General features: G+C 34.8%; 1 protein-coding gene across 6 annotated transcripts; it reads right to left on the reverse strand.

Annotated features, from left to right (window-relative positions):
* Positions 1-535: 535 nt before the first annotated feature.
* Positions 536-26,986, reverse strand: MTFR2 (mitochondrial fission regulator 2). 6 transcript variants are annotated; one of them, XM_074187653.1, is made up of 10 exons: positions 26,907-26,923; positions 26,309-26,427; positions 23,749-23,816; positions 22,531-22,644; positions 19,591-19,695; positions 16,154-16,278; positions 12,456-12,670; positions 8,810-9,131; positions 3,553-3,724; positions 536-1,423 (listed from the first exon to the last, which is right to left on the reverse strand). In XM_074187653.1, the coding sequence occupies exons 2-10, from the start codon at positions 26,367-26,369 to the stop codon at positions 1,343-1,345; spliced, it is 1,263 nt and encodes a 420-aa protein (XP_074043754.1). In that variant the 5' UTR covers positions 26,370-26,427; positions 26,907-26,923; the 3' UTR covers positions 536-1,342. The 6 variants fall into 6 exon arrangements, with proteins under 6 accessions (XP_074043754.1, XP_074043756.1, XP_074043757.1 ...); XM_074187655.1 differs by lacking the exon at positions 26,309-26,427 and having other exon boundaries at positions 26,907-26,986; XM_074187656.1 differs by lacking the exon at positions 26,907-26,923 and having other exon boundaries at positions 26,361-26,861.

The following is a 26,986-nucleotide window of genomic DNA, read 5'->3' on the forward strand; positions in this document are numbered from 1 at the left end:
GGACCAGAACCCAAGTCTAGGTGACTCAAATACAAGTCTAATTTCAACAAAAATTTTTTTTTATCAATTAATACTTTCCCCACTTGTAATGCCCTTACACACAAGTTCCAGGAGAATAAGGAAATTTCATTTTATCTTTCCTAAGAACAGGAGAAACAAAAGACAAAACAATTTTAGAAAAACTGAAAATAAATCACTACTGGGAGATCCAATGATTTAAAAAAAACAAAACAGTTTGAGGATCATATTTTTTGCATTCAGTTAAAACAAAAGAAATAAATAATACTTAGCAAAACTTAAAAGAAATTAAATCATTTCTCTCAGAATACCTAGACTACAGTCAGGTGGCAGTCTCAAACTTGACATTTTATAAATGGCACCTAGGATACATAATTTAGAAAGAAATGTACATATCTCACCTCTTAATGAAAGGGAAAATGATATTTTTCTTCTCCTTTACTCCTAAATATCTGAAACCTCCTAGTAAATTTTATTTCAGGACAAAATAAACATACTTCAAAAGATATCATGGATAGGTAAGGAAGGTAAATTTATTGTTCAAACTCTATTTACAAAAGTTCAGCAAAGAAAATAAACAGAAAAAATATGATAAATACATATTTACATAACAATGTTTAAGAAGCAAAAAATCTCTAAAAATTTATACTTGCAGCATTTCAGTAAAACCACACTTTAAGGGCAAAAAAACCAAACTGTGAACATGACATGAACAATGTTACAAGCCTCAAAGTGCAACCATTTAGTGAGTCAATCTACAGATGTTTGAATAAAGAAACTACCATTTTACAATCTTTAAAGATAATCAGATTGCTAAAAATTAAAAGCCAACTGAGATTGCTATACTTGAAGAAAAGGTACAAGGCTAACTACCTGATTTAATCAAGTACCTTAATTAGGATATCTATCCATGATACATGCAAATCGGAGTTCTGATTCCTTAGCCGTTTGCTGAGTAAATGGTTTTCCAATATTATATTGCAGTCTAAGTTTTCATTTAAACACTAAATGGGTTTCTCTCGTGGCAACACTTGAGCCTTTTATTACAAGATACTATTAGGTCATCTAATAATTTGTTCGCAAAATACAACTATAAAAGCAAGAAAAACCTACACACATCTTATTCAGAAGTTTGACTGTTAGGAAATCTATAAGAGGTCATCTAGGTAGGCTTGTGAGGTTTCATAGTTACAAATTAACATATTCCAGTGCATACATTTAATTTAGTTGCTTTAAAAAGTGGTCCTGCCACTATTTAACACATTATAAGGCACTTGCATTTTCCTTCAAGTTTGGCTCATTCTTAACTAGAGAAATAACACTTTTAACAATGACACCTTTGTGATACTTTGCCAATTTCTTCTTCAGTATATTCTCCATGCGGCTGAAAGACACGAAGTCCAAACTAAAATTAAGCACATTTTAAAAGACAAAAGTTAACTAAATATACTATGAAAAAAACAAAATGCAAACAAATGTCCAATCAGTGGACAAGTATCTCAGTACTTCACTGTGCTAGGAGCTAAGAAGCATGAAGAATGAGCATAAAACATGGTCCCTCCTATCAAGGAACTCACATTCTAATTAAAGAGAAAACAATTAAAATATGCATTTAATAATATCTGAACATGGCAGCATAATAAAATCTAATTTAATTTAGCAACTCCATAGAATTCTTTAAATAAAAAAAATCATCACTTTAAACTTCTAAAGTTAACCCATTTTTTTTAAGGCAATGGGGTTAAGTGACTTGCCCAAGACCATACAGCTAGGGGCGGCTAGGTGGCACAGTGGATAAAGCACAAGCCCTGGAGTCAGGAGTACCTGGGTTCAAATTCAGTCTCAGATTCTTAATAATTACCTATCTGTGTGGCCTTGGGCAAGCCACTTAACCCCATTTGCCTTGCAAAAACCTAAAAAAAAAAAAAAAAAAAGAAAGAAAGAAAAAGAAAAAGAAAAAAAGATTACACAGCTAGGCAATTAATAAGTGTCTGAGGCTGGATTTGAACTCAGGTACTCCTGACTCTAGGGCTGGTGCTCTATCCACTACATCACACAGCTGCCCAATTTAACCCATTTTTAAAGACAATCTTCCATTTTTTTGCTCTTTTAAAAAAATCTACTGAATATAATTTAATTTTTTAATTATTGAATCATCTTTTATTAGATATTAACTACTATTCTGTGTTGTAAAATCCTTAGAAAATCTCTTTCCATACTTCCGGCAACCAGTTGCAATTTCTTGTTACTTTCTGCATATCTGTGTCTAAAGCTGCCTTGACAACACCTGATTTTCTACTCTTAAATGAAATCTAATATCAGTGGAAATGAAGTCAAAATAAAAATGTAAACAAGATCTGAGTGAGGGTCTAAAGAACTGTCCTGCAAATAAAGCAATTTAGGTACTCAATAAATGCTAATGACTGATGATTATTTCTGGTTGCTCAGAGAAAGTATACATTTGTCTATCATCCTGGACAGCCAGTGGCTCAGTGAACAGAGTACTGCTGACTTCAAATCCAACTCATACTTTCTAGCTGCCATGTGAGCCTGGAAGTCTTTAACTATCTATTTGTCCCTGTTAGCTATTATTATTATTAAAAGTTTACAAATCAATTGACATATTTTTTATAGTAACCTGTGAGGTACATAGTAATAAATATTATTATCCTCATCTTAAAGTTGGAGAAATTAAGGTTGAAAAAGATTAACTGACTACCATAGCTACAAAGAGAGGGAACCAGGATAAGATCTAGGTCTTCCCTCCAAGGCCTCCAGTAAACTGCCTCTCCTGCAGAGCTCACCCTACCCTCCTTCAAGACTTTGGAGGCTACCTGGCAACTGCTGCCCTGGCTTCCCAAGGGCTAGGAGCCAGAGTAAGAGCCTGGCTGGATCTCTCAGGGAGTCAAATTTGCATAATGTAAATTTATGTAGATCAAGAACTATTTTCCTCTGAGAGTTCCCAGAAGGATACAAATCAAGGAAGACTTCACAAACAATGCAGTATCTAAACCTAATCTGAGGGGTGGCTAGGTGGCACAGTGGATAGAGCATCGGCCTTGGAGTCAGGAGTACCTGGGTTCAAATAAAACCTCAGACACTTAATAATAATTACCTAGCTGTGTGGCCTTGGGCAAGCCACTTAACCCCAATTGCCTTGCAAAAAAAAAATAACCTAAATAACCTAAACCTAAACTGGATTCAAGTTTGGGGCATAAAATTAGGTATTTCAACTTAAAATACAGTTAGTAATACCTGAAGTAATACTAACAGAATTCTTTCAAATTCTCATTTAATGCTCAAAAGAAGATGATTATTGTAACTTGAGTCAAAAAAAGGATTTCAGCTTAAATAGTCTATTGTTTTGTGGCTATAGTGGAGATAAATAAAAAATAGTAATTAGCATCAACAAAACTGTAAAGCCAGTGATGCTTAATTACGTTAACAGAATTTGGAAACAAGATCTTCAAAAATCTGGTCATATAAAGATTCCTCAGGAAAATTGTATCTTGACAATATACTATCATAGGTTACCTTTGGAGCTTCTGGACTAGAAAACGAAGAGTCCCAAGAACTATTTTCGTTTTCAAAGGAATCATCTTCCTGGAATGCAAATTTTTGCTTAAGGGCATGGGAAATTATAGACACTGGATCCCAATGTGAACTTTGTCTTTTTGTCTTATGAACAGGTCTCCCTCCAGGTGACCTGCAGAAATTTCAATAACAAAATTAAATAAAAACTTTAATCACCTTGTTGATATGTATAATATACATATGTAGGTATAGAACCATAAGGCAGAGTTTGACAAATTTGCTTTGTACATAAAAGCCCTCATATTTAGAAAAGTAAAATTCTCCTAAAACAATAAGAGACAAAAAATAAAACTGCAAGATCATTCCCCGATAAGTAATGTGAGCTCAAGAATAGTTTTCAAAAGAAAACATATGCCTAATAACAGAAATGCAAAGTGAGTTTTAACACTATCAAGTTCTAATTCTCAAATTTTCAAAGATTAAAAAAAAAGCAAACAAAAACAAAACCAGAACTGATATTGCAAAAATAGGTTCACTAATGCACAGTTGGCAGAGCCATTAACTGGTCCAGTCTTCTGAATAAAATCCTGGAAAATAATTTGGAATTATGAAAGAAAAGTCAAGAATTGTACAGACTGTTATGCTGGTAATCCTACTGTTGGAAATATAAACTCCACTAAAGTCAAAGAAAGACACAAAGGTTCCATATATACAATAATATTTTCATGGAAAAAGTAAATTTTCATGGAAAAAAATAAATTTCAATAAAATTTATTTAAATGTTCATTTGAGAAGATGGATCAAATTGTGCAATATTACTGTAAGGAATATAACTAAGCAGCAAGAAGTAGTTATTTTGAGTAATTTAAACTTAAGGAGATAGGAAGCTATGTTATAAACCAATGCAGCAAAGTAAGCAGAAACGGAGAGCAATAAGTTTGATTATAAAGTAAATGAAAAGCTCTCTAAAAGGGAGTTGAACTTTGAGTAACTGAAAAACTAGTACCATCCCAAAGAATAGAAAATGCTATCACAGTAGAGGGATGTTATTTATTTAAAATTGAGACGACTTAGGAACATGAAAAATAGTCATATAGTCTATAGTCATTTAAAATTTTGTCACACAGAAGAGAAATTGATTAGCTTGCTCTAAAAGCAATGGAGGGAAATTGTAAACAGCTGAGTTCCCTCAAACACTAGATTACCACAGTCAGTTACTCCTGTGTACTGTAATTAATCTGTTCCACTCACTCACCTTCTATTGCTTAGCCAGTCAGATTGTTTGGATGATTACTGCTTTGTAGTGTAGTTTAAAAATTTAGTATAGAACCAAGCCATAATTTAAAATAATTTCCTCTACAGCCTTTGCTTGAAGCTTTCCTGTGAGTTTTCAATGGTACTATGTAAACACAGACCAACATCTCATACCATATACCAAGATATAGGTCAAAATGGAAAACTTATTTAGACATAAAGGATGGCATGACAGACAAATTAGGGGAATATGGAAAAATATACCTGTTGAGCTATGGATAAGGAGTTTATGAAAAAAGAAGAGAAAATCTACAAAAAAAAAAAAACAAGTAATATTGTTTACATGAAGTTAAAAAGCTTTCACATAAACTACATCAAAATTAGAAGGAAACTGAAGGAAAAAAACTACAGAAACTTTTTCCTGATAGACAAGAGCCATTACCTAGATGGTAAACGGTCAAAGGATATGAACAGGCAGTTTTCAGATGAAATCAAAACTATCAACTGACTCATTTAAAAAAATTGCTCTTAAAAATCACTACTGAAGTGATTAAAACAATTCTTGGGATACCACCTCATATCAGATAGTTTAGCTAACATGACAGAAAAGAAAAATTGTACCAAAGCTGAAGTGGATGTGGAAAAATTGGGCCATTTAATGCACTGTTAGTGAAGTTATGAAACTAGTCCAACCATTCTGGAGAATAAATGACCTAGCAATACCACTACTAGGTCTACATCCTAAAGAGATCAAAGAAAAGGAAAAATGACCTAGTGGTACAAATATATCTACAGCAGCTCTTTTTATGGTGCCAAAGAATAAAAAATTGAGGCTATAAAAGTTCTGTGGGCAGTTAGGTAGCACAGTGTATAATAGAGCACTGGTGCTGGAATCAGGAGGACCCCAGTTCAAATGTGACCTCAGACATTTAATTACCCAGCTGTATGACCTTGGGCAAATCACTTAACCCCACTGCCTTGCAAAAAACAACAAAGGAAAAAAAAAAGTATGGCTTAGACTAAATGGCCACTGAGGGTTCTTTCAACTCCAAAATTCAGTGAGGGAATGCAAAAAGATGCAGAAGGGGAAGAAGAGGTACCAGAGAAAATTGCTATTAAATTTCAACTTGATTCTTTTAGTAACAGAAATTTACCATGTTGTTTTTTTCCACATTTTATATTTTTTCAGTCCCCTCTGGAGAAAAATATACTTTGGTTTGGGATATTATAATTATCAAAATATTTGTAATTAATTACCCAGCTTTTCTCAGAAGTTTACATTCCTGCTAATACTTTATTACAGCAACTTAGATAGTCAACCTGAGGCTGAATTTTGAGTGGAAATTTGACTACAGTAAGAAGGGAGAAGTATAGATAATTCAGAGAAAGTACTAACTGTACTTCTGGTACTGGAAAGAACACAGAATATATATGACTGTAATGGAATATTACTGTACCACAAAAAATAAAATACTTCCCAAGAAGAAAAAAAGCATACTGGAAAAAAAAAATCAAGACTTTAAAGGTTTCAGCTGCACCACTAACAATCTGTATAATCTTAAATATATCCCTTAATTTCAAGACATGAATTTCTTTATATTTCTTTAATGTAGTTAAGTAGATTATCTCCAAAGTCACTTTCAACTCATATCATAAACAAGAGAGTCCCATGCCTAGTTGTCTTTATTAAATATAAGGTAGTGATAGTGAAAGTATCATTCATAGGATGAATCTATCCAAGACCAGATAGCAAAGCATAACAATAACAAGAAACATATTTTCCTAAATTACAGAATTTACTGAAAAACAAATTTGCTATATTTTTAGCCTTGACAAATGACACTGTATCAAAACAATTCCTCCATGAGGACACAGAAATTATAGGTTTAAAGTTCTATAATAATATAATTATCCTTTCTACTTGAAGATGAATCTAGTTACTTTCTATTAATAGGGTATATATATATATATATACTTTTTCCAGTGATGGTGATGGCTCACCTCATTTTAACTAAGAGGCCTTTATTAGTCTATATCCATAAAGAGGCTTAGTTATGACCAACATATAGCTAATGAAATTTGGTCTCTCATTTCTCTTTAATAACAAAATCCAGAAGGCAATAATAGAAAAAGAAATTCCATTCAAAATAAATTATCAAAGCACACAAAATAGATTCAATTACAAAGCACTCTTCAATGGTGGTGGGAATAGTCTGTTTTCATGATTGGACTATGCTAATATAACAAAAATAATGATGCTACAAAAATTAGCCTACAATTCCATACTAAACTATCAAAGGAATACATTATAGAACTTAAAAAATAATTTAATTCTCTTGGAGGCACAAAAACATTTAGTATATAAAGGAAATAATGAAAAAAGATAGGTATGGGGAGGGAGAATTGTTAGGAAAAGAGAAATTCCAGATTTAAAATTTTGGGTTTTTTTGCTTTTTTTTTAACTTAATATTTTAATTTTCCTCAGTTATATGTAAAAATAATTAATATTCAATTTTTTAATTTTATTTTCCAAATACATGCAAAGATAGTTCATTTTCTCTAAGATTTTGGGTTCCATTTTTCTACTTCCCCCTCTCTATTACAACTCTATAACAATATGATATAAGGTTACTAATATACAATCATGTTGAATATATTTTCTTATTAGTCATATTATGAAAGAATTAGAACAAAATGGGGAAACATTGGCATTAATATTGTTTGTTTTGTTTTGATGCATTTTATTTTACAAAAAAATTGCTATTTTTCTCATTGGGGAAAGGGTGGGAAAATAGATTTCTGTTAATTTAAAAAATAAAAGGGGGGAGTATAATATGTATAAAGCATGCACTTTCAAATAAGGTCACTTATTCAACTTCTCTATTTTGTTACAACAGAATTCTCACTGAAGTATAAGTAATCCAAATATTATAATGGAAAAACAAAATTCATCAGTAATTTCTTTTTTAAAAAAGAGAAAGATTCAAAAAAACCCTGGAAAGATTTATATGAACTGATACAAAGTGAAGTGAACAGAACCAGGAGGACATTAACAACTGCTGATAAATGAAGAACAGTGAATGATCTAGCTATTCTCAGCAATATAATGATCCAAGACAATCTCAGAGGACTAGTGATAAAGCATACTATGCATCTCCAGAGAAAGGACTGATAATGTTTGAATATACTCTTCAACATGTTATTTTTCACCATCATTCTTTTTCTTTTATTCAAGTATTCTTGAAAAAATAGAAATGTTTTACACAATTACACATTTTACACATTTAAAACCTATCTGATTTCCTACTGGTCTGAAATGTCAAATACTTACCATCAGAAAGAAGGGAAGGAATAGAGGGAAGAATAAAATTTGGAACTCAAAACTTTTTAAAAAAAAATTGAAAAAAATTTTTAAACTTTGTAATTGAAGGAAAAATAAAATACATTTTTAAAACATTAAAAAAGAAAAGATATAAAGGCTCTGATGTAAAACAAAGTAACAGAGCACAGAAATATCCAAAAAGCATTATAACAATGCAAAAGGAAGGATAAAATAATCAACAGCAAATGAATGCAGCAAAATTACAAAGATGGTCTCAAAAAAGAAAAAAAAAGACACTACCATGTCACTCTTCTGCAGAAAAAGGTCAAAGCTGTGATATGTTGCACACAGTTTCATGTATTTCCAATATCCTGATTGGTTTTGCTTATTTTTTCCTCTTCTTCCCCTTTTTAAAAAAATTTTTTATATGATATGGCTCTGACAAAGGAAGGATGAAGGATAAAAAATTATTTTTTTAAAGAAAAAATTTTCTCTGTAAAGTTAATTGTATACATATAGTAGCTTAAGTTACAGCATCAAGTTACCTAAATAGCCTAGATAATTATATTCTGAATAATGTATTCTTAGATGTTGTAATCCCTTCAATACTTTAAAATTTCATTTAATTGATAATTTTCATTGGGAAATGTTTTATTTGTGTATCAAATTATACCAACTCACCGTTCAATAGCACGCAGCTTGACTTTATCCATATCCTTCAGAACATCCATCATGCTAGGAACATCTTTAGTTCTCTGGTTTTCTGCGTGTTTGTTAGAGCTGGTCTTACTTGCAATACGGCACTCTTTCCTAAGATCATCTCTTGAAATGCCCGAATCACTGATATTAGATCCTGATGGAGGAGGTGGAAGAGGTGGAGGGGAGGGAGGAGGAAGGGGGGGAGGATGAACCACTGAAGAAAAACATTCTGGTACAGGGGAAGGTGAAGAAGTCATTGATGGTGATCCAAAATTACCAGGCATGTCGTATGACTTTAAGAAATCTAAAAACAAGATTGTTTATTTAAAAAGCATCTCAGCAAGGAAGTTTAGCAGTACCAGATTTTAAAAACTATATTATAAAGCAGTAATTATCAAAACTATCTGATATTGTCTAAGAAAGAGAGGAACACAGCAGGCATACATATACAGTTGCTAAATGATCAGAATAACCTTATGTTTGAAAGATGTAAAAATTTAAGCTTTTGGGATAAGAATGATGCCATGGAAATAGTAGGGAGAGAACAAATAAACTGTTTAATATTATGCTTTAAGCTATGACTTGTGAAAAAGAGGTTATAGAACAAATTATGTTACTCAATTCCTGGGAAATAGCATGTTAAAGAAATACTGTCCTCCCTAACTCCTCTCTCTTCACAATCTTGAATTGGTAACAGCTATATGGGTATCCTTTGCCCTGTGATAAACACCCACTGCAAAAGAATCTACAAAGACAGGAAGGTAGAAGTTAAGTCTATGAAAGTAAATTCCATTAACAAACTGATGTTTCTCTGTTTCCCAGAAATGAATCTTTGTTCTTCCTGAACATCATGACATCCTTTACACCTCACCTGCACCAACCCCTACCCCTTTCCTAGAACATACACCATGTCTTTTTCTCCCGTATATGCCTTGGCTTTTCCCTCTGACAAACTGCTTATCCTCTAGGAAGATAGCCCACATGCAATAACTTTATACCTGTGAATTATAACCCAAACTGCATCAAGAATACACTATTTGGTAAAAATTATTAGAAAAACTGGAAAGCAGCTTAGCAGAAATAGGGTTATGGACCAATATATTACACCATTTACCAAGATACAGTAGTGGATATATGACCTAGATATAAAGATATATAGTTTTTCAGAAAAAGGTATCATCTCAAATACATAGGGAAATGTGTCAAATTTAAAAGAACGTGAGTCATTGCTCAAATGATAAATGATCAAATGATATAAACAGGCAGTTTTTCAATAGAGAAATCAAAACTATACAGTCATATGAAAAAATGTTCTAAATCATTAATGATTAGAGAAATGAAAATTAAACTACTTTTGAGATATCATCACAGTAGATTGGTTGAAATAATAGAAAAGGAAAATGACAAAAGGTGGAGGGGATATAGAAAAATTGGGACACTAATACATTGTTTGTTAGTGGATCTGTGAACTGATCCAACCATTTTGGAAAAACTGCATAAACCTTTGACCCAGAAATTTCACCACTGGGTCTGTTTACTGAGATAATCAGGAAAAAAGGAAAGGAACCTTTATGGTTCTAAAATATTTATAGTAGCTTTCTTTGTGGAAGCAAAAAACTGGAAATTGAAGAAATGTCCACCAATTAGGAAATGACTAAACAAGTTGTGTTATATGATTGTGATGGAATACTACTGTGCTATAAGAAATGATGAGCTGGTCGCTTTTAGAAAAACATGAAAAAATTTGCATAAAATCATGAAAATTAAAATGAATAGCACCATTGCATACAGTAACACAGCATTATTCAAAGGTAATGATGAACAACCAAGTTATTCTGAGTAATATAATTACTCAAATCAAATACAAAGAACCTATGAAAGAAGATGTTATCTACCACCAGAGAAAGTAATAAGTCAAATGATGGCCTTCTCTAGGACAGGGTGCAGAAGGAGGGGAGGGGAGACAATTCAGAACTTAAAATTTAATAAAAACAAAATTAAAAAAAATAAAAAGTATCTCACAAAATTAATGTAAATGAACCATTATACTTATGCAAATTAGGAACTGTTTCTGAAATGCTATTCAAACAGTGATATTGTCTCCTGGAGCAGAAGCAAATTGTTGCTAAGGAGTTACAAATAAAGCAGGTCAAACAGAAAGCTTACTCTATGTTCCAAATTAAAAATCCAGAGTAAAAAATGCTAAAAACATGAGATTACAAAGATTATTTTGAAAAGAAAATATAAAATGTTAATACTTAACATTATACAATGTTAATTAAATTTACTAATAGAAAATTTTAAATGTTTGTAAAAAATTGTATGTATTATAAACAAGACCTCCAAACTTCCAAATCCAATTATAAACTTGGTATTATCTACCTATTGTGGAGTGGTTTTCAACCCAACTCTGTCACCTTGGATACCCTGAAGTTCTAGTAAGCAGAGCAATATATCCAATATTCCTATACACAACTTAATTTACATAATGAATGTTTCTTGAAAAGTAATATGGACAAAAAACATAAATTTCCTAGGAGAAGCATGACATGCCTAAAGAAAACTACAATGTCTTAAGAAACCCCACCCAACTCAACATAACTAAAATTTCCATATCTTTTAAAATTATCAGCATTGTTTTAAATATAGGTCAGCAGTGCTAATAAAAACAATGGCTTGCCATTATAGGACTCATCTTCCTTATAGCAAAGGAGGAAATACAAATATAATTATCCTCTTCTTAAAGAACTGAGTCACAGAGAGGCAAACATCTTGAGTCTAGTTACACAACTGAACAAAGGTGGACCTGGAAATTCAACTGAGTTCTTCTGACACTAAGTCCAGGGATCTTTTTGGATTATCTCACCTCCTTTGGAAGAGCACTGAGTGTTATAACAGAATGATGAAGTTTAAAATGTGAGGTTCAAATGTGAGACAAATTCTCAAAAGGATAAGCTCTGATCCAGAAGAATTTAGAGAAAAAAAATTTTATTTACATACTATTGCAGTTAGCAAAAGTTAAGGGAGAGAAAATAAGGGGATTAGCAGGATTTTTATGAATGTTAGCAACAGCACCACCAGAAACCATGAGGACATAAGAAGGAAAGAAAATCAGGAGAGGTTAGTTATCAGGGGAATCAAGGGAGAAAAGTAGGTGCTTAAAGGGCAGGAAGAAGAGGTAATTAGATATATTAGATAGGGATAGTAACTCAGGGAACAGAGATGAGGTAATTAGGGGCATGTAGATGATGAGTATAGCTCCAAGAGCAAATAAGAGCTAAGAAGAGGGGCTCAAAACCTTATCCTTAACAGGTTAAGGCAGGGATTCACTGTTTTGTAGATAGGGTCTGGTCTAATGCCTGGGGGACAGAGATTTATCTAGTCCTAGACATACTAAAAGAAAATTCAAAAACCTCCAGAGCTTGGACAATGGAATGGGTCAGTTTTTATATAAGATTAACTATCTGACATTGTAAAACCCAGAGGGAACAGATAAGTTATGAAACTTATTTCTCTGTTCAATATTTCCTTTACTACAGAAATACCTTCATATGTGGCATAGACTACAAGGTTGATACAAACATTAGTTAAGTATTATTAGTCAAAATCAAAACTGAAATAAACTTACCAAAAGTAGATCTGTTTTCAGCTTCTTGCATTCCAATAATTGAAGCTATCTGGGAACGAAGAATGGTTAGCTCATCTTCAAGGGCAGCTATTTTTTTAATTGCTGCTTCAGTAACAGGAAGATCATTTATTTGCTTTCTTTGTCTTAAAACAGGTGACAAAGGAATTAAAGGTGGAGGCATTAAATTGAAAGATTCAGTTTTGATTTCATAATTTCTGTAAAGAGAAGAAGGAAAACTAAAATATTTCCAGGGAAAATGGAGAGACAAAGAAAGTCATTCTCCAATCCCTGGTACTAGTTACCTATCATTTAACAAAAAAATTTCATACATTTCTACAATTAAACTTATTAAATCTAGTGAAACAGTGAAAAGATATGAACAGTTCTCAAAAAACTTGAAAACTATTTATAGCCATGAAAGAATCCTCCAAATCACTAGGAAAAAAAAAATTAAAAATCAAAACAACCAAGGCAGCTAGGTGGCACAGTGGATACACCAGGATTCAAGAGGACCTGAGTTCAAATCCAGCCCCAGATGCTTAATAATTACCTAGATGTGTGATCTTGGGCAAGTTACTTAACCCCACTGCCTTATTAAAAAAGAAAAAAAAAAAAGAAAATCAAAACAATACTGAGGCTTCACTTCACACTCAGCAAACTGGTAAGAATTACGCAAGATGAGGAGTCAATACTGAAGTTGTAGGAAAATAAGCGTCCTGGTGCATTGTTGGTAGAGTCTGCTAAAAATATAATAATTACTATAAGTTTTTAAAACTATTTTCTGGTCAAAGGTTGATATTGTCTAAGTTATGGTGAGGAATGGAATGTATCCACTTTAACTTTGAAAGGAAGATTCATCCTGCCCTCTTTAATCCCTTTATTTGAAAGGAAAATCTTTTTTTTTAAGGAAGATTTTATTTATTTTGAATTTTACAATTTTTCCCCTAATCTTGCTTCCCTCCCCCTACCCCTCACAGAAGGCAGTCTGTTAGTCTTTACATTGTTTTCATGGTATGCACTGATCTAAGTTGGATGTGATGAGAGAAAAATCATATCCTTAAGGAAGAAACATAAAGTATGAGATATAGCAAATTTACAAGATTAACAGATTTTTTTTTTTAATTAAAGGTAATAGTCTTTGGTCTTTGTTAAAACTCCACAATTCTTTCTCTGGATACAGATGGCATTCTCCATTGCAGATACCCCCAATATCATGCCTGATTGTTGCACTGATGGAATGAGCAAGTCCATCAAGGTTGATCATCACCCCCATGTTGTTGTTAGGGTGTACAATGTTCTTCTCACTCAGTATCAGTTTATGCAAATCCTTCCAGGGTTCCCTGAATTCCCATCCCTCCTCCTGGTTTCTAATGGAACAATAGTATTACATCACATACATATACCACAGTTCCTTAAGCCATTCCTCAATTGAAGACATTCACTTTTATGGCCCTTCTTAAATCAAGAAAGAATTCAGTCCTCCTCTAGACTTCAAAAAGTGCTCAACTTGACTTCCTGGAACTTAAAGTCAAAAATATTATCTCCCTTAAGGAAAATAGCACTACAGAAGAAGGGTTCTCCGAGATCAAATAATTGAATGACCTCTAGGCAAGTTTAAAGTTTTGTCTACTCTTGTTATGTATATTTTATTCCCCTCCCCTAGTTCTTCTATATAATTTTTTTTCCCTCAGCTTGAGATCATTCCAAGATCATGATACCTAATGCTGGTGGGTTATTCCCATAGAAATAAAACTTCTGGTCTAATCTATTTTTCTTTACTGTTACTTTATTTTAACTGTTTGAAGATTCCTAAATTTAAGTTGACAGGTCATGAACCAGTACTCACACTTTGAGAAGCAATCTGGAGCAATGCAAATAAAGGAACTAGAAATGTTAGGAGATAAGTTCTCCCCTCAGGTACAAATCACACACCCATTCCTTTTCATTCTACTGAGTCATATCTTTCTACAAATCCTCCATAGAGGATCCACCCAATTGATAGAGGACAGTCTTTTTGTAATTCATTAAAGATGAGCTGTGATCTTTCTATTTGTAAAATTCTGCACATTCCTTTTTAAAAAGTTTTACTTTTTTATTCTGAACTTTAACACCAAAAATACTTCAACAATAACTAATCAATGAGTCATAATGATAACATATGAAGATCCTAAAAGGAATGTGGTTTCCTATGTCCTTTTAAAATGAGCATCCAATCTATAGCAAATAATGGTAAAATTAAATTGACTATCTAAGGATATATGTATATATAATCCATTATAATTATATTTTATCCATTATATATATTCCATATATAACATTCCATTATATTAGAAACACTGTAGTAGGGGAAATACTGGTCAGAGTTATATGTTTTATAATTAACACTGATTCCTCTCCTCAATCCCACTGTCCAAGCTAAGAGATAAAGTCAATAAATTGTTGCCCCTCCCAGGCAAGATCTCAGAAGTAGATCCTACTCCTAGAGGCAAGACAATGGAGCCCTGCCCTAACCCTGAAAGTTATAGCTCCTCATCTAGATTTCCCTATTTACCTATTATCTGCTCCATTATATTGCATCCATCAAGTTATACCTAATTCCTTCATCTTTCTTCCCCTTTAAAAGTTAGCTCAACCTCTCTACTCAGGAGATATGCTCATCTTTCTTTGTGAAGAAACCTGCTTTCTGGGAGTGATCCCCCTACTAAATTCTCTTGCCTAACTTTTCCTTACTGCTTATTAACTCATGGCTACTATTGCTAATCTCTCCCTCCCTTAGCTTTTGCTATCTTCCATAAAACATGAGTTTCAGAATAGCTAGGTGGGCAGTGGACAGAGCACTGGCCCTATAGTCTGGAGGACTTGAGTTCAAATACATGTCAGTCAGAGCTGATATTTTCATGAATTCATCAAGAACCATAAAATCATGTTCCAAAAATATTTTGAAATCTCATTTTAAAATTTCTCCAATTGGTTCCCTTCTTCAACATGAGCTGAATGAATTCCAAACATAGGAATTTATGAGGTATACTATATAATAGAGTAATTAGATCTAGACTTCTATATTACATACAAACCTTCCATCTATCCTATCAAAAGCCCTATACCACACAGATAACAAAATTAAGTTTTGAAACAGACTTGTATCTAGTATGAGAAAAAGCATTTTAATAAAAAACTTTTTTTTTGCAAGACAATAGGGTTAAGTGGCTTGCCCAAGGTCACACAGCTAAGTAATTATTAAGTGTCTGAGGCCAGATTTGAACTCAGGTACTCCTGACTCCAGGGCCTGTGCTCTATGTATCCACTGCATCACCTAGCCACCCTGAGAAAAAGCATTTTAATGAAAATGGACAGTGCAATTCCAATCAATACAGCTCTTTCCAATACTTATTACTTACCACTGAGTCTAATTCTTTATTGGAAAGATAAATGGCTATATATTTTGTGTGTATTTGTGTATATGTTAATGTTATACATATATATAAAAAAATATGTATAAGTACATATGTACTCATACAATGGGCTTGAAAATACTTATCAACATGAATAGATCATCAAAACCAGAAAAGCATATACAATAAACGAAATGTCAAGTTTTTAAAGATATTCACCTCAAAAATGAAACACCTAGAATTTGCAAAGATTTAGATCATTATCTTCTTTAATATATTTCAAGTTGAGCACATTAGTGGGCTTACCTATATTTCGTAAATCTGGCTTCTTCATCATTTGCCACCCATAGGATATCAGCAAATGATGGAATTATGGGGCTTGGAGCAGATCCATTTTGATCACAATCTAAAGAGTTCAAGTATTGGAACAGCTAAGGAAAAAAGGTAAAAATCAAATCTCTAGAGATAAATATATATACTGTGTGAGAAAGAGTATAATATATAGAAATAAAGGGATTTAAAATTTTTTAAGTGTGAAAAAAAGATTAAAAGATAAAAGAAATGCTTATTATCTTTTTTTTTAGTTACCATCTATAACTTTCTTTTTGCTATTTGATTTGTTTTTCCAACTACATGCAAAGATAGTTTTTAACCCATCACTTTTTTCCCCAAGGTTTTGAGTTTTACAAATTTTCTCCCTCCCTCCCTTCCTTCTCACCTCCCCCTGACAGAAAGCAATCTGATATAGGCTCTTAATTTATAACCAAAGGCATACTACCTTAAACAAAAGTAGGAGTGAAGAAATCAAGAAACAATAAAACAAAACCAAAAGAATGAAAAAATAGAAGATAATGTGAAATATCTCACTGGAAAAACAACCTACCTGGAAAAACAGATCTAAGAGTTTATTTAAAAATTACTGGACATGGGAGGCAGGGACAAGATGACTGAGTGAAGGCAGGGACACAAGCAGGCTCTCCCCCAAATTACTCCAAATTCCTTTAAATAACCTAATAATTCTAACCAAATTCCCCAGTGGCAGAACCCACAGAAAGACTGACTGAAACAAGATCCAAGGGAAGGATGGGTTAAAAGGGGCCACAGTGCAGCCAGGAGCAAACAGATTCAACCATCCAAGAACAGACACAGGGTGCCAGGGTCCATGGCAGGGGAGCCACTTCCAGAACTTTCATTCCAAGGACTGTCAAGGACAATTGGGAAGTCCAGCAGGAAAACACCAGTGAGTAAACCTTGACTCTCATAGAAGTGGCTCAGAGAGGAGCCCAGTCCAAGGCAAGCCTCAGTAGACCCCAGCACAGACTATACCCCAGGGGATCAGGCACAGTCTGGGGAGTCACCCAGCAGCTCCTTCCAGAGATCTCAGTTCCTGGATGGTAAGGGGGTCAGGGGAGACGTCAGAGGTCTCTCTGCTATCTCTGAGGCAGGACTCTGTTGCTTTGCCCATTCTCAGATACAGGTCACAATCTGGGGCCCTAGTCTTAGATGAAGGAGAAGCACAACAGAGCGGAGACCTCCTCACAGCTCCAGGGCAGAGGGGAGTACTTGTGGTAATCCACAGACCAGAACCCAGGCCAGGAGAGCAGTCAAAGCCTCTCCTCTCCTAAGAACTTGGAGGAACTGAGAACTTGCAGGTGGCCAGGGGTGGAGGGTGAGGGAGTATAATCTCTAAAAAAACTACAAAAACCTCAAAAGCTTGAGAGTATATCCTTCACCCCAGAAGCAGAGTCCCTCATTAACAAAGAGTTGGGGAAATGAACAAACAAGAGAAGAAAATAAAAATCTGGCCATGGACAATTTTTTTGGTCCAAAAGAGCTCCAAAATACATACTCCAAGAAACTTTGAATGGATCTCAAGCTATGAAGAGTTCAAAAAAGATTTTGAAAAGTAGGGAAAAAATTGGGAAGAAAAAATGAGATCAATACAGGAAAATCATGAAAACCAAGTCAACAGATTAGTGAAGGATATAGTCAGATGGAAAAAGCAGTTCAAAAGGCCAATGAGGAGAAGAATGTCTTAAAAAAGCAGAATTGGACAGATGGAAAAGGGGATGCTAAAGCTCTCTGAAGAAAATAATTCCCTAAAATATAGAATGTAGCTAAGGGAAGTTGATGACTTTGTGAAAAATCAAGAAACAATAAAACAAAGCCAAAAGAATGAAAAACTAGAAGAAAATGGGAAATATCTCAATGGGAAAAAAAAAAACCACTGACCTGAAAAACAGATCTAGAAGAGATCATTTAAAAATTATTGGATTACCTTAAAGTCATGACCAAAATAAGAACCTAGACTTCATATTTCAAGAAATAATCTAAGAAAACTGTCCTGATATCCTAGAAGCACAGAGAAGTTAGTTCATATAAAAGAGGCAAGAAGAATATTTTGCAGTGGAGTAGAAGAAAAGGAGTGAGTAAACCTTGACTCTCATTGAAGTGGCTCAGAGAGGGAAATGCAAGTAAACAAATCTACAACCACTAGATAAGAGGCTCCCAGTTTTTAGACCCAAAATTTTTCAAAAGAGGGTGCATCCTATACAAGGAGAAATACAGTACATGTAAATATTGCCACATGCATGACCTCTGTCAAATTGCTTCCTTTCTCAATGAGAGGAATAGGGGGAAAAGGAGCAGAGTACTTAGAACTAAAAATATGAAAAGAATATCAAAATTTGTTTTTACGGGGGCAGCTAGGTGGCATAGTGGATAAAGCACCAGCCCTGGAGTCAAGAGTACCTGGGTTCAAATCCGGTCTCAGACACTTAATAATTACCTAGCTGTGTGGCCTTGGGCAAGCCACTTAACCCCCATTTGCCTTGCAAAAACCTAAAAAAAAAAAAAAACTGTTTTTACATGTAATTGGGGGGAGAGGGATTAAATGAAATGAAAAAACTACATAGAGTTTCTATGTTATCCTAGAACCAATTTTTAAAAAAGCACTGAAAGAGATTAATGTGAGCAGAGAAAGGTAGTTGGCAATAATGATACTAAAAATAGAGCTAGTGAAACATTTTTTAAAATATAGAGAAAGGAAAAGGAAATTTAAAACAAAGAGGACCATTTTGAAAATAATAAGATTAAAATGGAAATTCAAATGTTAAAAGAGAATCAAGATTTTCATATTGATCAACATGATATATGTAATAAATTTAATACTAATAATTTAGTATCTAAAGATACTTTTCACAAGCAGACTCTAGACTGGGAATCAGAGAAAACAAAGTAGCCTGGAGCAAATATTCTTTCCCTGACCTATACTTGCCTAAGGATTCACAAATTCACTTATCTAGCCTTAATCTTCCTTCTAGTTTCCATTTTACAACTGATTTTCAACATAGATGGGTTGAAGGAGAGAGAAGAGTTGAGAATGCCAAGATTTTGAATTTAAATCTGAGGGTCTAAATGTTGGCACACTTGATAGAAAAGTAGAAAATTTTTTGGAATAAAGGTATTAAGTTTTTGAGATACCTAGAGGTATTGAGGTATTTCCAAATTGAAATGTCTGGTAGGCAATGATTGATATAGAGTAGAGCTCAAGAGACAGGTTTGGAGAAAGATAAAACATTCACCTCAGTTCAAAAGTAACAAGACTTGTCTCCCAATTCAGATTTTAAATTCACTAAGAGCAAGGATGATTTTTTCCAGTTCTCTTTTCTAAACCTACCTCCTGCACTTTACCCTTAGCAGAACCTAGTATGGTAAATGAAATAATACATTAAGTGACTTACCTCAAAGTTAGGCCTTCGACAAGGTTCTAAGGGAAGAATTTTCCCAATGCTACGAACAATACTTCGAGTAGATCCATATTCTTTATTTTCCCATATTGGTAAAATCTATTTAAATGTAAAAAATATTTAAAAATTGATTTTGGCAAACCAATTTAAAAATTAATGTCATTACCATATACACAAAGTACTTTCAACTGAAGACTTTATGAAACCCATAAATTTTCATCACATGATTTATTTTCTAGACACACTTCTCTTTCTGTATTAGTACCAAAAAACCTAACTAGGCCAAGAGCATGGCATCCCTGGGCTGTATTGGTCTGGGGTTGCAAAGGCAATTCAAAATTCTAGTAGCTTTTTAGGGGTGAAGTATATGGTTTAATCATAGTTTAATATAGTTTAATATAGTCTGAGAATGATACTTCAAATATCTAAATGGTCCTTAGCAGAAAAAAAGTTCCCCACTCCTCTTAAATCTATCACATAATATAATGGTTCTATATTACCTACAAATTTAATAATTAATATCATCTATTTTCTCATCCAAGACACTAATAAAAATAACATTGAAGACAAATTCAAAGAGAGAAACCTGCAACATTTAAACAGGAAGTGGTCAGGCTGATGCTAATCTATTAGTCAAAATACTACTGATGCGGTCTTTCAATCACTTAATCAGCTACCTTTCTTTTAATCATCCAACCTGCAAGTCATCTTTTCCAGTTACATCATGAAATATCTGCCAGGAGCTTTCATCTATGTGTGTGTATATAAATAAGAAACAATATAAAAATAACCTTTAAATTTATTCCAAGAAATCAAGTTATTCTCCCCCTAGTTACCCCCACAACCCTCCAAAAAAAGGAAGATGCCAGAAAAACTGTTCAAGCAAGAATTAGAAAATCATTTACTTCTGAAAAGAACAGGAAAACTTTATTTAAAAAGCTTTGTTCTATTTCAAATACCCAAGTTTGACATATGGAGTATAAAAAAATTCTATTTAATATATAAAGATTGGGGCAGCTAGGTGGCGTAGTGGATAGAGCACCGGCCTTGGAGTCAGGAGTACCTGGGTTCAAATCCGGTCTCAGACACTTAATAATTACCTAGCTGTGTGGCCTTGGGCAAGCCACTTAACCCCACTTGCCTCGCAACAAATAAAAAAATAAAAAAAAACCTTAAAAAAAAGGATTAAATAATCTAGGTAACAGTAATAAAAAATTATATATGCAGAGAAACTAGGTAGAGACCATTATCTCACACTATATAATAACTAGATAAGTTCAAAATAGGTAATGATTTGGAAATAAAGAGTGATAAATAAGTCTTTAAGCAATTTAAGGAACATGAAAAAAAATCACCAACACAACTATGGATAAGGGAAAGTTTATGACCAAAAAAGAAATAAAGGATCATAGAAAGTAAAACAGTTAATTTTCATTACATTAAATTAAAAAAGTTTTGCCCAACTGAAGCATGCTATTTTTTTTACTTTCATTTTTAAAATTTGATTCTTCTGATACAAAATGACTTAGAAATGTTTTATGTAATTGTATGTAAATAATCTATATCTGATTATTTACCATCCCAAGGAGGGGAAAAGGGAGAGAAAATAGAGAGGGATGGAATTTGAAACTCAAAACTTTAAATAAAAATGGTTAAAAATTGGGAATTTTTTTTTTTTAGTTTTTGCAAGGCAATGTGGTTAAAGTGGCTTGCCCAAGGCCACACAGCTAGGTAATTATTAAGTGTCTGAGGCCGGATTTGAGCTCAGGTACTCCTGACTCCAAGGCTGATGCTCTATCCACTGCGCCACCTAGCCACTCAGAAAAACATGTCTAAAAAAAATTAAGTAAAAATTAAATAAACAGTAGGAAACTGGGGGGAAATATACATCAGGTTTCTGATAAATATCGTCTTTCTCAAATATATAGAGAACTGAGGCAGATTTTTAAAAATAAGTCATTCCTTAACTGATAAATGGTCAAAGGATATGAACAAATAGTTTTCAAAATAAAAGCTATCAATAGTCTTACGAAAAAAATACTCCAAATTACTAGAATTAGATAAATGTAAATCAAAACAATTCTACACACATCATGTTGACTAATGGAAAGAAAAGGAAATATAACAAATGTTGAAGGGGATAGGGATAAACTATTGGTTGACTTGTAAACTGGTTCAACCATTCTAAAGCGCAATTTGCAACTTTGGGCAAAGGACCTTAAACTATGTATACCCTTTGCCTTAGCAATACTACTAACTAGGTCTGTATTCCAAAAGGATCAAAGAAAAGGGAAAGGACCTATTTGTATAAAAATATTCTATCAATGGTAGCAAAGAACTGATAGCTGAGGCCCATCAATTGGGGAATGGCTTAACAAATTGTGGCATATGATTGGCAATAAAATACTACTGCGGATGTAAGAAATGAAGAAAAATGTTTCTGAAAAAGTGAGAAGACTTATGTGAATAAATGAAAAGTAAAAAAGATCATTGTGCATAGTAATTGCATTGCTGTATTGATGATCAACTGTGGAAGATTTGGTGACTTTGGTCAATCTATGAACCACAATAATTCCAAAGAAGTCATGATGAAAGATGATATCCACCTTCAGGTAGAGAACACATGGAACTCTGAGTACAAATTAAAGTCTATTCTTTTCTCCTTTATCTTTCTTGCTTCTTTTTAATCATTATGTGGCTGGTATGGAAACAAGGTTTGCATGTGTGTGCATATATATAGAGAGAGAATATAATAGCTCCTGTCTTTTCAGTGATTGGAAGAGGAAGGGGGGAGGGAGAGAATTTGAAACTGAAAAAAAAGTTTTTAATTAAATTAAAATAAAATAAAATTACATTTAAACAAAGAAACAAAGAGAAGACAGCCCAGAAAGACCTTTTGGCCACTAACAGAAAAAAGTTGATATTTTTACTTACAGTGGACCATATCTGGTACAAATCAGTTCTTGAAAAGAGATTTGAAGGTAAACGTGTCACTATAACTCGAACAATACTTCTACCATTTGCATGAGCTTCCCATATTGGTGTAAACTGTTCCCAAAGTCCCACAAAAAGAATAGACAGTAATTATCATTTTGGAAATTTTACCAAATACCCCAAATAAAGCTTTATTTGACACAGAGAAAGGGGGAAGGAACAAACATTAAGCAACTACTGTGCAGTAGACACTGGGCTAATGCTTCACAAATACTATGTCATTTGATCATCAATACAACTCAGTGAGTTAAGAGGCTCTTATTATACTATTTAAAAAACTGAGGCAAGCAGAGATTAAGTGACTTGCTCAGGGTTCACACAGTTAGTTTCTGAGGTAGGATCTGAAGCCCTGAATCTGTGCTTCTGGCCTCTAGTCCCCTAAGCTATCTAGAATGCATTTCTTTCTCATTTCTGCTTCTTACTTTTCCTAGTTCCTTTCAAGGTTCACCTCAAGGTTAGAAAATGCAATAGCTCAGGAGACAACAAGGGGTTCACATATCCCTGTGGCACTTACTACATATGTGACCTTGGCAAGTCACTTAAGCCCTCTAGGGCTCAGTTTTCTGAATAATTATTAGCTTTGCTATCTTTACAAGCCAAAGTTCCTAAAGGACTATGATTGTCTTACAATTTTCTGAATCATCAGCATACTAAAGGCATAGGAGGTCCTCAATCAAGCTGACAGTCACTGACATCAAAATGCCTTTGTCCATGTTCATAATCTCATTTAACCCTTGTCCTTCAAAGAACTTCTCTAAGTTTATTCAGATTAGTGTATGTAAGACATACAAATCTCATACTTGTTTATATGTATACAAATATGTTACATATAGTATACTATATGCACTTATCCTTTTGATCCAGTTATCTTATAAAAATTCCTCAGTGGTAGAAGCTATTTTTTTAACTTCTTTTGTGCTCACAGTAGAAGCTAACAGTTTGGGGCACGTCAGTGCTTATTTAATGAAGGGGTAGAAGGGAAAATATGACATATTCAATACTATCTTAAAAAAATTTACATACCAAGCAACATGTATTTTTCCAAACCTAATGAGAATTTAAATGTTGTCTTAAACTAAATGTTTCTATTTTAAATTTAGCTAAAGCAGTTTGATGGCAAGTGCAATAGAAGTAATTTGTTGGTTAAAATATATTTACCTGATCTATGGGGACACCAAAATATTCCAGGAGCTGTCTGAGGAGATTCAACATGAGAGACATTGACACTGAAATGGCAGAATATAAGTTCAATAAAACCCTGGACTCAGAAAATATTGGAAAATATCATTTAAATGAAAATAAAAGGACAAATATGTTAGATGTGGGAAAATGAGACTTCATGACTTTATAGAAGAAACTGACAGATAAATTACATTAAAGGACATGAAGCAAGCAAGCAACAGCAACAACTCTACCCTCAACAATAATTATTTATTTTGGAATGAAGGTTATTGGAAGAAAACCCACTAGCTGGAACTTCTATAGGCCATGGGTCTGCAAACCACTAGAACTTACAGTTCTCCAAACTGGTGGATACTTCTATTGAATTTACAGAATCAAGAACCTGAGTTGGTTGAAACGGGCCTTAGAGGCTATCTGGTCTAATGCATTTGAATAAATGTTGTTCTACAACATGCTGGTCAAGTGGTCATCCAGATAATCACTGAAGATCTTAGGTTTTAGCTTTTAAAACCTAAATTATAAGATTTTTCTAGTGTACTAATTATTTTCTTGCTGAATCATTTCAAATTTAAACTTTTTACTCTTTTTATATGTTTTATTTTCAAGTTTTCCAAGATTTAGATTAATGGAATTTCTTGTTAAGCCACATAGCTGCCAAGTGAAAGTTTGACCATGTCATTTCCTGGGTTCAATCAGATTTTGAGGCTCCAAACTGATTTCTATTCCTGTCCTTTGAAGCTCTTCCTAGCATGCCTCCAAAGTATCTTTTCAGAGTGATTACTCCCCCAGAACTAGCATCCAAATTGATCCTCCAGGCAAGTGGACCATTTGTTATATCTCAAAGCAAGCCATGAGAGCCAAAATTCCATCCCTACTCACCTCTTCTGAGGATCAAACCCTAGCTTCCCTCAAAGATTAGCTCAAATGTTACCACTTAAAAGAAGCCCTTCCTGATTCTACCAATTGTTGGTGCTTTGCCCTCCCTACCAAAAAAATTAGTGCTTAAAAATGTACAAATTTATACATTTAAAATTGTACATCTACAAAAAAAAAATCCAGGTCTCTTTAATCCTTAAAAAACCATTACTTGAACTTAACATTCCCTCAATCAATCAATCATATCTCCTCCTTATCTTGGCCAAATTCTAAGAAAAAGATGAATACTTGCTTCACCTTGTTTCCCTAACTCCATTAAAACTGAACTCCAAAATCACCAGTAATGTTGTAAGCAATAAATATGAGGGATTTTTCTTCATCACCTTCATCCTTGACCTCTCCGCATTATTTGAAACTGTCAATCATCCTATCCTGAAGGGATACACTCTGTCTGGGTTTTCATGAAATTAATCTTTCTTGGTTTTCCTCCTGTTTGACAATCCTTAATCTCTTCTGCTAGATTATCATCCATATCATAAACCTGGTGGAAACACCAAATGGCTAGTGCAACTCTCTACATTGACTGTAGCCATGTCTTGGCGCAGTGGATAGAGCACTGGCCCTGGAGTCAGGAGGACTTGAGTTCAAATCAAGCCTCAGCCACTTAATAATTACCCCATTGCCTTGCAAAATCAAAAAAAAAATTTTTTAGCTAAGTTGAATTATCATCTCTACATGCCTAAATTCTAAATCTAGACAAGGCTAGCCCAAAAGGTTTCCTGTCATTTTAAGGTAGTTTTTTTTTTGCAAGGCAAATAGGGTTAAGTGGCTTGCCCAAGGCCACACAGCTAGGTAATTATTAAGTGTCTGAGACCGGATTTGAACCAAGGTACTCCTGACTCCAGGGCCGGTGCTTTATCCACTGTGCCACCTAGCCACCCCATTTTAAGGTAGTTTTAATGTTTCTTCTGATTTTCAGTTTTTCATTATCCACCACCTATTGAACACTGTCAACTAAATGTCCCATGAATATCTCAAACTTAACATATCAAAAACTGAACTAATTCCTTTTTCTCTCAAATCCTTTCCTACATTTTCCCATTTCTACTGAGAGTTGCACCTTCCTTCCACTCATCCAGATTTGAGAGTTGAGTCATTTGAGTCACTTTGACTCCTCAGTCATTTGCCAGATCTTGCCAATGTTGCCACTTAAGATCCATTTATTGTCTATTGGGACCTCTTATCTAAACAAGATCCAAATTAGCGTCAATGTTTCAAGTCTCTTCCCTATACAAATCTTATCAAGCTGTCAAAGTGATTTTCTTCCATGTACCAAGGAAACAATGAAAGACTGACAAATTGCTTTCTGGGGGGGGGGGGTGATATTGGGGGGAAAATTGTAAAACTCAAAATAAATACAATCTTTTAAGACAAAATGATTTTCTTCACCCCAAGCCCTCCAATTCCAGGGGCTCTCAATTCTAAAGTCAAATACAAGCTTCTGCACTGGCAACCTGACCAATTTTACTCGACCACCCTGAAAAATGGCCTTCTTGCCGTTCTTCAAACATCATACTACTAGGCCCCTTCTCTTTTCCAGAGGATTTCCATCCGCCAGGCTCAGAATTCGTGTCCCTTAGAAGCTGAGCAGAAATGGCACCTTCATGAGGGTTCTCCAGATGCCAGGACCTCCTCCCAAACCTGGTTCTTGCCTTCTTCATATAGGAGGGGATGTCCTAGGTGGAGCCTGGGTCAACGTCGTCTTGGTGAAACCGCCATCTGTTGGTTTTATAGGGATTTTCTAAAGCTTTACTTAGTCAAAGGCAATCAGGAGCTTATTCGTGCCAACTTGCCGAGCCGGTGGGGCGGGCACAGGCCCAGGAGGCGGGCGCGGGGCGCCCTCCGGTCACCGCGGCCCGGGCCGGGCTGGAGCCGAACCTGGCCGCGGCGCGGCGGCCAATGCCCGGGGCTCGGGCGCCGCGGGCGGGGAAGGCAGCGGTGGGGGCGCCGGCATGCCAAGGGGGTGGCGAGCTCCATGCCCGCGCCACCTAGCCGCCCCCCACAGACACACCAAGGAGCAAATTAAGGGAATCGGAGCTTCCACAAGGAAGGCGGGGCCCGGGCCGGGCAGGGAGGACCCGGCGGCCCCGGCCCGGCCGCGCGTCTCCTCCGCCGGCCCCGGCCCGGCCTCGGCTGGCGGGGCACCGCGGGGACCCGGGCCGCCCCCGGCACCCTCCGCCCGGCGCCGCCCCACTCACCGCTCGCCCCGCCGGGGCCCTCGAGAGCCCCCCGAGAACCGGCCGTGCGCGCGCCCCGCGTCAACCGTCCCCCTGCAGCG

Source organism: Macrotis lagotis, chromosome 5 (genome assembly GCF_037893015.1).
Source record: "Macrotis lagotis isolate mMagLag1 chromosome 5, bilby.v1.9.chrom.fasta, whole genome shotgun sequence".
Lineage (NCBI taxonomy): Eukaryota > Metazoa > Chordata > Mammalia > Peramelemorphia > Peramelidae > Macrotis > Macrotis lagotis.

Bases quoted from the DNA above. Each gene is read 5' to 3' on its own strand.
- MTFR2 (XM_074187653.1), bottom strand. From the start codon at position 26,369: ATGAAGAAGGCAAGAACCAGGTTTGGGAGGAGGTCCTGGCATCTGGAG. The intron at 19,696-22,530 runs GTAAGTAAAAAT...ACATTTAAATAG, and splicing joins TGTACCAGATATGGTCCACT to ATTTTACCAATATGGGAAAA. The intron at 16,279-19,590 runs GTAAGTCACTTA...TTTTTTCCTTAG, and splicing joins GTCGAAGGCCTAACTTTGAG to CTGTTCCAATACTTGAACTC.